At 42.0% G+C, this 12,164-nt stretch overlaps 1 protein-coding gene across 8 annotated transcripts in view; it reads left to right on the forward strand.

Moving 5' to 3' along the window:
- PPME1 (protein phosphatase methylesterase 1) overlaps positions 1 to 12,164 on the forward strand; it is a 34,878-nt gene that overhangs the window by 3,078 nt on the left and 19,636 nt on the right. For 5 of the 8 annotated variants that reach the window (XR_012627788.1, XR_012627790.1, XR_012627787.1 and 2 more), the window contains exon 2: positions 11,322 to 11,415. Coding sequence is in view for 1 of the 8 variants with exons in the window: in XM_074860583.1 (XP_074716684.1) it covers positions 11,322 to 11,415 (94 nt within the window). In the remaining 7 variants the exon portion in view is untranslated. Of the gene's footprint in view, positions 1 to 1,848; positions 3,806 to 4,611; positions 4,758 to 10,814; positions 10,850 to 11,321; positions 11,416 to 12,164 lie in introns of those variants that run through there. The other 3 variants (XR_012627791.1, XR_012627792.1, XR_012627793.1) reach the window with 3 other exon arrangements.

Below are 12,164 nucleotides of genomic sequence, written 5' to 3' on the forward strand. Positions count from 1 at the left end.
CATGTGCCTCTAATTGGCTGTGTTCTTGCAAAATGATTCCATGCTGCAGGATGTATTTTCCACGTCAGTGTTGTCGTTTCTGAAAATCCATCCTTGTGATAATTTTTATTAGGAAAATAGACAAAAGTAAAGGCTATTAAGTTATGAACTTAATGAGGTGCTGACAAAACCTCCATGATATTTGTTGCTTCACTTACTCATCACAGGTAAACAACTTACAGCTGAGCATTTCCAGGGATTTTTAAATGGATTTTATGATGTATGCCCGTGGGGTTTTTTTGCAGTTCAGTAATATTTATGCTTGTGCAGAGCTCATTAGTAGCAATCCTATAATAGTAATTTATGTAATGCCTCCCATCTTGCTGATCTTCGGAGGGTTTTTGAATGTTGTCTGTTAGGGAAATGTTTTTGTAGGGAAGTTTGTTTACTATTGTTCTATAACTCTATAAACCTCTTTTTTTCCCTTTCAAATACTTTCTGAAAGCCCTGATATGAAACCCGGTGTTGCGGTTAAGGATCAAAAATTCCCCTGCCCTTCCCCTTCGAAGCAGCAGGGAATAGTTCATAATCACATTGTAGTGGCATGGCACAGTTGTATTTTTGGTTTACTGCTCTGACATCGAGTAAATCCCTTTACGGGTGATGTTCCTGCTGTGTGAGGCACTGCACATCTGACAGGAGAACAGCCTCATCCGGAGAGACTTGTGATTTACGCGTAAAAAAGAGACAAGAAGAAGTGGAATACAGAGGCAGCGAAGTACAAATAATGGTGAGGTGAAGCTGTCGTGCCGTAGACACTTTTATGGCTGTTGTTGCAAAGGAGGGCTGGAAGGGAGATCTGGCAGGCTGGTGAGGTGGCTTCTTAAATAGGTGTTGACTGTCCTTTCCGTGTGGGTAGGGTGGTGTGTAGGAGAGCTCCAACATTTGTCTGAAGATGGAGCGTGGGTAATGGATGCTGGTGTACCAGAAGCTTTGGCTCAGATTTTCAGTCAACGCGTTCAAATGCCAGGACTGCATGGGATCAAACTTGTCAACCTACGTTCGTGCAATTGTATCATTTACTTGTCTCTGGTTGCTGATGGAGCTGGCAGGAGCTAAGGGTGGCTGGATGGTGGCGTCATCTAGACCCTTGCTTTTGAACCTGATTAGTCTGTAGACTCAATACTTGTTTCTTTAACCTTTTCTTCTTCCCCCAAGATTTCTGATCTCTCCTCGTCTTAAGCTGTGCTTTTATTTTTGGTAAGCAGTGCCCAGAACTGGACATGGAACATCACCGGAGGCTTTCACACACCTGTGAACTGGAAAGATTATTTCATCTACGTTTGTAGATGATAACTCCATTCATACATCTCCGCAGAGCTGGTTTTTATGTGTGTGGTGTGACTGCTCCCCTGCTCAGGTTGTGGGCTACAGATCTGTGTGGCTGCTTGCACCTTGTCTGTGTTCATGTAAGTTATTTCTACCTAGGTTTAGCTTAGGCTTAGCTAAGTTTAGTCTTATTAGGATTCAGTTCAATACAAGTGCAAGATTCCATAGTCAGGCCACCAAAAGAGAATGTGATTAATTATACAGAGAAAAATAAGAGTGTGACTTATGGTGCTGGCAAATGTGCAAGGCTGTGCTGAAATAGTCCTTTAAAATTCAAACTGTTACGGGGAACTAAAATAATTAAACTTAGAGAAACATTTGTTTGCTGTGTTAAGCATCTCATGTTTATAAATCTATTTTATTTCTGTGCTTTGAATTTCTTGAATCGGAAGCAGGGCCATTAAAATGGGTTTAAACTTAATATCCAACAGTGCTGGCAAGCTGATTTTTCCCTGGCTAAATGCTTTGCTTCGTATGTACCCATCCTCTGATTGGTGTGTTGGGTGCTCTTTTTTTATTCCTTATTTTTTATCAGCAAGCAGGTCATGTTAATGGCCTGTATGGTGTGGCTGAAAGCAGATCATAAGAAGCAGAGGGTGGAGCAAGTGAGATTGCTGTAGGAAAATAGAAAAATAATTTACTGCAGCACTGAGATTTCTCAAGCTTCACTCATCCTTGACTGGAAAGGCAAGTTATGGGGTAGGATGCTTTCTTCAAAACATCATTTTCAAGCTTACTCTGAAATTATTTGTTTTGAAAAGAAGCTTTTGCCATATATACTGAGGACTTCTTAACCAAAATAGTCTTACATCTTTTTGGTAATATATTGTTAAAAGCTTAATACATGTTTCAGTAGTTTGTAATAAAATGGCACCTATTACTGCATTGAAATCTGTGAAAATAGACTTGTTTCTCTCTTTTTTTTTTTTCTTTCATTTTATTCTTTTTTGCCATTTTCCAGTACGATCGTTTCCTTATGTCTCTTTAATGGAGAAGTCAAAGTGGCCGAAGCAAATAGCTGTGCTGTGCCCGTGGGACTGTCACACGAGGCCGAGTGCTCTGCTCCTCGCTCTGAATCTCAGCTCTGCTTGCAGCTGCAGCCTCTTCCACGCTTCCAGTTGTATATTAATGACACACGTGAAAACGCAAACAGTAGGGACGTTGAATCCTTGATTGTGTGCAACACTGATATTAATATTTCAGTAAAACCACTGGATAGTTAAAATGGCTGCTGCAACATAGTTTTGACGGGCTTTTGTGGTAGCACAAGATGTACGCTTAGAATTTCATCGTATTTTACAGCACATCGCATTGATTTCTGCTACCTTGCTTCCTCTAAATTACAGCCCCCTCCTGCCTGCAGACACACACGTGTGTGTGCAGCGTTCCAGCAATACCCGCCTTTGCTAGCGCAGCGCTCTCCTGCCTGTAGTTAAGTGCTCTCCAACAGAATTGTCCAACTGAATGATGTTACCAAAAGGCTGGTTTTAAAGGAAGATGGTGCTTCTCTTCGGCTCGAGCAGTACGTGAAACTCGCGCCACTGAGAGGAACTTAAAGTTCATTTTGTAATGTCCATTTATTTTAAGGAGCAAAGTTGTCTAAGGTTGTGTTTGAAATTGCCTGCGTATTGAAAGTGATTTGTTTGAATCACCCGGTTGAAATTGAGATAAAATCAAACTTTATGGTCAGAATTCTTTGGGGAAATCGAATAATGAAGTTTGCAAAATCCCTAGTGAACCAAAAGGACTGAGACCTACAGTAGCAGCTCCTGACATCTGTAGCAGCTGCTGCATGTGTGGTCTTATTTTTATGTCTTTTCACTAGGTTGCTTACGGAACTAGCTTATTCGGAGCTGAGGATCTGGATGGGATTTGGAAATGAAGAAGAATTTGCTGTTCTTCTCCAATACGTGAATAAAAATTATGTACAATCTCCTAAGGTCTTTTAATTATCTAGAAGGGCTTGATTGGATCAGATCTGTGTAATTCGATCATGACAATTTAAACAGATTCCTCCTTTTCTAAGCAATTTTTTTTCCCCTGAAACCTTTTTAATAAAGAAACATTTTATGTATTCAGTATCTTCAAGGCAGAACTTAAAATACTGTCCTTGTCAATTTTTAGAATTTTTAAATAGAGCCTGTCAACTATGGCAGTTCTTCCATATAGATTATGTTTGATTTGTTTTGGCCAGGTTCAAATATGGTGCAAGAATTAAGTGTCTTGATTGATACATGTGCTGTTCTTTAACTGCATTAGTAGTTTTAAACAGGGATTCAGTCAGCAAAAAAAGGCATTTCTAAAAATGGTTCTCCCTGCTTGGTACAACCTTTTTTTTTTTTTCTTTTTAGGAAAATACCTGAATGAAAACCCCTTTAAAAAGTGGTGAGAGATTTGTTGAGCCGCGTGGGCTCCTGTTGCTCTGGGATCGCTTGCAGTATGTGCACATTTTCAGTATGTGATAAAGAGGACAAACTGCACAATAGGATAAAACTAGCTGTAGAGGGTGCCCAGAATTTGTTTTGTGATTCCAGTTTAATATGCTGGCTGGCTGGCTTGGAGTTTGAGGATCATTCTAGAAAAGTTATTATGTTGGATCCATTTCTGTTTTGGTCTGCCGGATACTTTAAAAAGCAGTAATTAGTTCTGTCAGTTTAAATATTTGGTCAGCAGAATACTGCTTCAGCATAGGAAGGTGCAAAATCACAGCTGCTGTTTATTAGGCTTGCTTCTAATTTTGAATGTGTGTTGATGTATCGCTAAAAAAAGAAGCTTTAGGAAAAATAACAAAGATACTAATTCTTTTCTTTAGAGAAATGTTTCTCTGAAATCAGCCACTGCCCAGCCTCCTGCGGTCGCCAGGTGGTTTGTGGAAAATTACATGTTTATTCTGCCCTTTTTGGGGTTCAGTATTAAATCAGAGGTCACTTATGTTTCCCCAGCATTGTTTGGAGGCAAGTATTTTGCTTTAAATGACAATCTACATGTATTTGCATCAGAGGTGCCAATAGTTTTTAATTCCCAGCTCCACTTTCTGCTCCAATTCCCCCACAAACATAGGATTTCTGTTACATATTTTTCCCAGATATTTCATATTTGACACGCAACTACTAACATTTTCTCTGAAGGTGTTAACTCTTGTTAAGCTGAAACTGAAGCGTTCACTAATGCCACTAAATCAAATAGTACAGCAAGAAGTAGAGTGGCAAGTTCCCAGAGAAGGGCTCGGCTCTGATTTCACAGGTTCCTCTTCCATTCCATGAGATGTTCTCCATGGATCTGTCTTGGTGTTAGCATCTGCCTGCCTCTTGCCTGAAAACTCTAGCAGTAGTGCTTGCGTTGGATCTCTGCTGTCAGAAATGGCATTGGAAGGAGATACAAAAACACTCGTAAGTCTTTTGGTTGTGCCCTTGTTGGGTTTTGTGGTTGTTTTTATTTCACATTCAGATTTTCCCCAAGCCGAGTGGAAAGTTGAGCAATCTAACCTCATTTTTGCTTAGGAATTATGGACAGCCTTTGTGAAACTGAGCAAAGTTTCACCATTTCAGTCAATAATTGCTTCTCAAATTCAGATTATATCAGTGTGATCAGGCCCTACCCTGTGTGGATTTGTGCTGCTACTGAAAGGAGTAATCTGTCTCCTACTGTCCTGCTACTTGTCTTCATCTTCTCCATTGTGCTGTGTTTGGGTGGCCTCACAGTTAGCCAGGTAAGGAACAGATCCTGAGAAGATCAGAGCAGTTGTGGATGTCCCATCATTGGAAATGTTCAAGGCCAGGTTGGACAGGGCTTTGAACAACCTGCTCTAGTGAAAGATGCCTCTGCTCGTGGCGGGGGAGGTGGATGAGATGATCTTTAAGGTCCCTTTCAACCCGAACCATTCTGTGATTCTATGAAAACCATTTTTGTTTTCAGCTAGATCTGTTCACAGGGAGTGGTTAAATGTCGAGGAATGAGGAAGCAAGGGGATGGCTTCTTCACTTGCCTCACAGGTTTAGTCTGCCTTACAGTGACTGTCAGCGTTCCCAGTAACTGGAGGGTTGCCTTTTCTGTTTGTGTGCCAGTTCCAGCAGAAAGCTGCTTCAGGTCAACCTAAGAGGCTTGAGACTGGTACCAAGCTCTCCAGGTTATCTGATCTCATGAAAACATCTGCTTGAGAAAAAGAGCTAAAAATCCCCTTCAATCTCAGCAGCTGAGATGACGTTAACTTAGTTTACCCGTTAAAACTCCACCACCACCCCACCCCACGTCAGTACTGACATTGTGTTTAACCAGATCGGGCTCTGTAAAGCTTCTTGTTATATGCCCTATTTTCCAGTCTTGATTATTTCTACACTTCTTTGAGTCCTCTTCAGTTATACCCTTAAATTATTGACCTAGCTGCAGGTCATATTGACAATTGACATATTGTCTAATTGACCAGCAGCTGAACAGGAGCCAGCAGTGTGCCCAGGTGGCCAAGAAAGCCAATGGCATCCTGGCTTGGATCAGCAATAGTGTGACCAGCAGAAGCAGGGAGGTGATAGTCCCCCTGTGCTCTGCACTGGTGAGGCCACACCTGGAGTGTTGTGTCCAGTTTTGGGCACCTCAATACGAGAGAGATCTCGAGGGGCTGGAGCGAGGGCAGAGGAGGGCAACGAGGCTGGGGAAGGGCCTGGAGAATAAATCCTGTGAGGAGAGATTGAAGGAGCTGGGACTGTTCGGTGTGAGGAGGAGAAGGCTGAGGGGAGACCTCATCACTCTCTACAGCTCCCTGAAAGGACGTTGTAGAGAGGTTGGTGCTGGTCTCTTCTCCCAGGGAATTAGTGACAGAACAAGAGGGAACGGCTTTAAACTGCAACAGGGGATGTTCAGACTGGGCATGAGGAAAAACGTTTCCCAGCAAGAGTGGTCAGAGAGTGGAATGGGCTGCCCAGGGAGGGGGTGGAGTCCCCCTCCCTGGGTCTGTTTAAGGGCCGTTTGGATGAGATGTTGGGGGATGTGGGGTAGGGGAGAACTTTGTAGAGTTGGGCTGAGGGTTGGACTCGATGATCCCGAGGGGCTTTTCCAACCTGAATGATTCTGTGATATTCCAGACATGGCAGCACCAGTGCCTCATGCAGTAGTAGTACAGTTTGTGCTCCAAGTTGAAGTTGTCCTTAGATGCCTGAGAGTCACGCCATGACCGGGGTCACCGTGCTCTCACTTTGGTGTATGCAGTCAGCCAACAAACCACTGGCTTTCTGGAGACTGTGAATGACAGGACTGTGTGCCCCATCCCATTAATGCGGTTTCTTGCCTTGTGCCTGGGTACGTGACTTTGCTTCGTTCATTTTGAGATCTGTTCTTCATCTGTCAGAAAAGGAACAGCGCCGAGTCCCTCTCCACCTGCTCTTGCCAATGCAGGATTAATGAATGTTTTCTGTGTGGCTTGGCTATCGGTAGCTGATTTTGGTTAGTGCTGTGCTTAATATTCCCTCTGGCAGTCCTGAATGCTTAAAACTCTGTGCTTGCTGGTAGAAACTATGACACGGCTTTTGTGACAGATCGTGAGCTTGATGTCATCAGTGACAGCTCAAGCTGTCACTTTTATTTCACGTTGTTGCAGTTTGGGCTTGTAGCATTTGTGTGCAACTGCGAGAAGCTAATTTCTTGCTTTTCGTTATGATTAATTTTGATGCTAAATATCCCAAATTTGTGCTATTGATGATTCATGTGATTTCATACCTCTCTTACACGATACAAATTGAATGTCCTTGCACTAGTCAACAGGCTACTGTGTTCCCTTGTCTTGTGTAATAGTGGCTGTCCATACTGTAACCCTGCTTCGAAAGTGGATTAATTTGTCACACAACCAAAGCTTTTCATCTGTCCTGATACAGTTAATCAGCCACTTGCACCAGGATTTCCCCACGTTCTGCCTCCCTTATGGGTAAGAGAGTCCACTTACAAACTTTCTCGTCTGACACTACAGGGGAGGTTACCAGGGAGTCCCTGCTTTACCAGATTTTTGGGTTATGTTGGAAGGGTTGTAGCCAGGCAGATGACAATATTTGCTAATCACCTGGAATTACTCAGGACAGTCAAACCTAAAACCAGCCGTAATAAGCTTTGGGAAAGTCTGACTGCACTGAAATGCTGCATTTTAAAAGGGTGATCAAATTTGTCACTCACAGCACATCCTACCTATTCAAAGATCAGAGAAGGGAAATCATCCAAGCTGTGGGCAGTTCTCTCCATCTCCAGAAAGAACCAGAAATGGTACAGAGAGAGCGTGATCGGGGCTGGGGTGGCTTCCAGGCGAGGAGACAATCAATAGAGTAGGACTCTCAGCTTGAGAAACACATGGCCCAGGCAAGGGAAATATGATAGGGGTGTATACAGTCATTAATATTGTAGAGAAGAACAGGCAAACATTATCATAGTGTGGGTTTAAAAGCAAACAGAAGTAATCCTTTTTGCTCAAAGCCTAATTAAATCGTGGCACTGTTGTCACAGATGTTGTGGAAGTAGCTCTGGCTGGAAGTGACTTGTATTTTATGTGATGAGCTCATGGAAACTGCCCTCCTTTAATGCAACACAGTGCTGGGGATGCAGCCTCTGGAGATCCCATCCTGCTAATAGTGAAAATTTGGAGGCAGGTCATACCCTGTTCCCTGCTTAACCCTTTCCAGAGCGCTGTCTGAGCTGGCATCTCTCGGTGACACATTGCAGAGCTGGATGGACCTTTGCTGTTTCATCACACTGATTCTTGTGGTCCTAGAAGATAAACCAATTGTAAGTCAGGTAGCTTGAAGCTCTTATCAATATACCAATTTTCTGTATTTCATACCAAATTCTTACTTATGAAATCCAGCATTAGTGTTATTTTAATCTTGACCTGCACTGGGAGTTTTTGTGTTTATTTTTTTCCTAGCAGGATGTTATATTGGTGTCACAGCAAATGTTGTCTCCCTTCCTTGGACACTTGGACACCCGTGCAGGTGTGCTTGGTTCTCCACAATATTATGACACCTTGTCATCTTGATATTACTTCACTTTGTTCTTCCTGATCTACAGCATTCTTTGCAAGGCTAAGGTTTGAATGTGGTATTTTTTCTTTAATTGGAGGAAGATGAAGTTGAGGCAGTAAAAGAGATTAATATTTTCTGGATTTACGTAGGTGTGTGACATCTCATTTTATTTAACTGAAACTTGACAAGAGCAATACTGAAGTCTGGAAACCCACAGAAGAGAATTTGGACCGTTCAGGTGGTGGTTGTTTCATGTTTCATATTCTAGAAATATCAGGGGAAATAGTAGTTTTGTTTCTACAGAATTGAAAAGCTGCTTTGTCTGTTCCTTTCTATTTCTTTAGGAAGTCAAGAATTCAGGAGAAACTTCCTTCAACAGAGGAGATTTTTCTTCTGTGAAGGTCTTTCACCCCCCACGCCCATGCTTGATTTTAATATTCTGTGCTGATTGCCTCCCCCAGAAGAGTTGAAGTGCAAAAAGCCTGTTAAAATGGTGCACTGTTACTCATCCTGTATACTGGGCTCAAATCTAGCCTAATTATGTCACTGCCAAAATTAAGCACTACTCTTTTAGCCTTACTGAGTGAATATCAGCCTGAGAAACAGATTTTGCATCAACTGAGTCATCAGGAAAAATCTGATTGCAGAGCCTTTTGTTAGTAATGGGGATACAAGGAGAGGGCACAGCTGCACCTTTTGATGGAAGCAAAAAGTAAATGGGTTTGTCAACTGGGCACCTTTGAGAGTTCTGGTTTATACGATGGCCGCAGAACAGGTCTTCTGCATTCACCCAGTAATTTAGGGGAATTGCATTCCCTAAGGTGCTGGATGTGACCTGACATTAGTACTACAGGAGCAGCTAATTTAAGGCGTAATTTGTTGCAGTGCTTTATGATGGACCTGTCAACAAACTGCAGCAGAAATTATCCTTCTTATAAAGAGATGAGTCTCGCTGCTTATGGGGAATAAAGACTGTGATTCACCTTTTGGAAATCTCTTACTGGGAAAACCAGGCCATTTTTTTTACTGCCTCTATTCAGGTATTATTCCCCGGGCTTGCGGAGCACTGTCAGGCAGAAGCCAGCATATACAAAAGGAGGAAGCCTTTCCAGGTAGAATGAGTTACTAGACACGAAGCAGTCCACGGCTAGCACCGACATCCAAATCTTTTATCACACCGAGTCCTCTTTTAACACAATAGTTCTGGTCTGTCTCCAAAGCACCTTCTCTTCCCTCGGTGTCCACCGTTACGACTTTCTTGCCTGTGCAGTGCTTGTTCATCAGTATTTGGCAAATGATGTGATGGAAAAAGAAATCTTGCTTCTGGGCTCTAGCTCCCTAGTTTGTGCTGGTTAGACATTGGGCATCCAGAAATCTCCAGTGATTGGGGTATGTTTGGCCAGATTTTACCTTCGTGGTTTTTTCATTTTTTTTTTTTTTTTTTAATTGTGATGACAGAAAAGCAGTATTTCTGTATGGGTAGATTATGACTTCTAAAGGAATTACAGCAACCTGGGAATGAATGCAAAGCCTGGAGCAAACTGGAGCCTGAAAGCCCATTGTCACGTGGAAGTATTCTGCCAGCATCTGTGTTACGCCATCTTGCTGTTATGATCTTTAATTTAAAATACAGCTTTTAAAGATCTACCTTTTTTTAAAATTAAATTTCTTTTCTTTAAATAACTAGCCTTTTGGACTCACTACCTTTTACTTGCATTGCTGGACTTGGTAGCATCCTTTCTAATGAACTGTTTTTATTATAGGATATTTTCAGAATTACAGACAATTGCCTGTGCAGCTCTAAGAACACGGAGGAAGGCAGCTTGAGGAGTGTTTATTGGTCTTTATTGTGATGCTGTTCTCGTGGTCCTTATACTTAACTGAGGCAGGATAGATATGGAAGCATATACTGAACTAATTTGGTCTTGTTCCTTTTCTTCACAGTCCTGATGTTGCCCTACATGCAGTATTTAAATACTAGATCAGTTTACAAATATGTTAAAGTTTTAACTGTTGCAATAAATTCCAGGAAACTTGAGCTGTAATTAAAACTTGCTGCTGTTACCCTTAAACCTGGTGGATTTTATTTATTCTGCTTTCAACAGTCTTTCTAAGTTTCTCCTATATACGACACTGTTCAGTTGTCTCCATAGATTTTTCTACCAGCCACTCAGCCTTCGGGGCAGGTTGACGTCCTGTTTGAATGATATTTCTTCCAAAAATTACAGGAGATTCTAGGAAAGTTGTAATCTCATGACAGGTAGTACGTGGTAAATTAGTAGTAATCTTCAGTAAATAGCTGACACTCTGCTTTTCAATACTGTGGTGTCAAGGTGACTTCTGAGAGGGATGTAATCTTTTTTTAATTATGATTCATGGGCTGAGTCATAAATTTAGGATGGCTTCCTGTGTTCCAGGCGCTGGAGTGCTCCCAGTCATGTCAGCATCAGGCTTGCTTTAAGGCTAGAGCAAGACCATTAAATACAAAGGTATTTAATGACTTTTGACTCTGACTTTTGAAGTGCCTGGGGTCACTGCAGTGTGGGTCATTGCAAACTGGGAGATTGTACTGGGACAGTAGCACGATGTGCCCTCTTCTTTTTCTTTTCCCTTGGCTTAGGTCTGTGCAGTCTAAATCACCATTGTTCAGTCTTCCTTGGTACTGCTTTACAAGGAAAATACTCTTCTCTGTGTGTCTCCACTAGTTTTCCTGTGCATCTTTGTGATCCCTCAACAGGAGCAGCAATTAGAGGGGAAAAAAAGGGAGGATTTCCTTACTGACTATAAAATTGCTAATGTTGTAGTTGTATGGGAATTTCACTAATGCATCGTTTCCTTCCAGTCCTAAACTGCTGTGTAACACCAGCGTGTTCTCTTCAGTGTATATAATGATCCTGTATGCCAATTTAAATGAAAGACTTAAAAAATACCTCTTTCTTACTGAATTTTTTTGTCTTGCAGCCCTGGAAGAAAGCGTGATTTTTCGCCAGTGCTTTGGAGCCAGTACTTTGAATCTATGGAGGACGTTGTGGTAGAAAATGAAACTGGCAAGGATATATCCTTTTTTTCAGATTGAATTTTTCTTATTCTCAGTGACTGGGGTGATAGCATGTGTTGTTTAGTTTATTGGGGTTCTCTTCAGCTTTTTCATGTAATCCCTTCCCATTCCATTTTTTCTTTTGTAGGGACCAGCACCAGTAACTAGAGCTATCTCAGCTGACAGTTAAGATGTACCTAGCAAGGTCAGTTCCTGACATTGCTTTTTTAGTAATCATCAGTTTAAAAAAGTATTTCCAATACATATAGCATATTTTGCAGGGAGATATTAATCAGTTCCCACAGTTTAAACCATATCAGGATCAAAGCTGTTTATTGCTTTTTATTAACAACAAACAGGTAGTTATGTGGCAATCGGTGAACTGTATGTTCAGGATTGGTATCAGCAGTACGACAGATAAACCTCGACACTAAACACTTAGACGTTAATAAATACTTGCAAATTTCTAAACACCTTTCTACAGCTAGTCCCAGGAAGTTCCTGTACACACACAAACATATGTGCATGGTCATATGCACCCCCAAGAAGTGTGGGGTACAAGAGCACGTGGTCTCTCCTGGGACTGAGGAATCTCCTCCTTGTGCACATCCCCCGTGGGAGATGTGGATGCTGCTCCCACTAATGCAAATGACTCTGCGAAAGCACCACGGGAGGTCACACAGATACACCTGAGGTGTTGTGGGTCCCTACTTGTTGCACCCCAAATTGCCAGTCCACTAGCTGGTGTACAGACAGGGAAGCTTCTC

This window comes from Strix uralensis, chromosome 2 (assembly GCF_047716275.1).
Source record: "Strix uralensis isolate ZFMK-TIS-50842 chromosome 2, bStrUra1, whole genome shotgun sequence".
NCBI lineage: Eukaryota > Metazoa > Chordata > Aves > Strigiformes > Strigidae > Strix > Strix uralensis.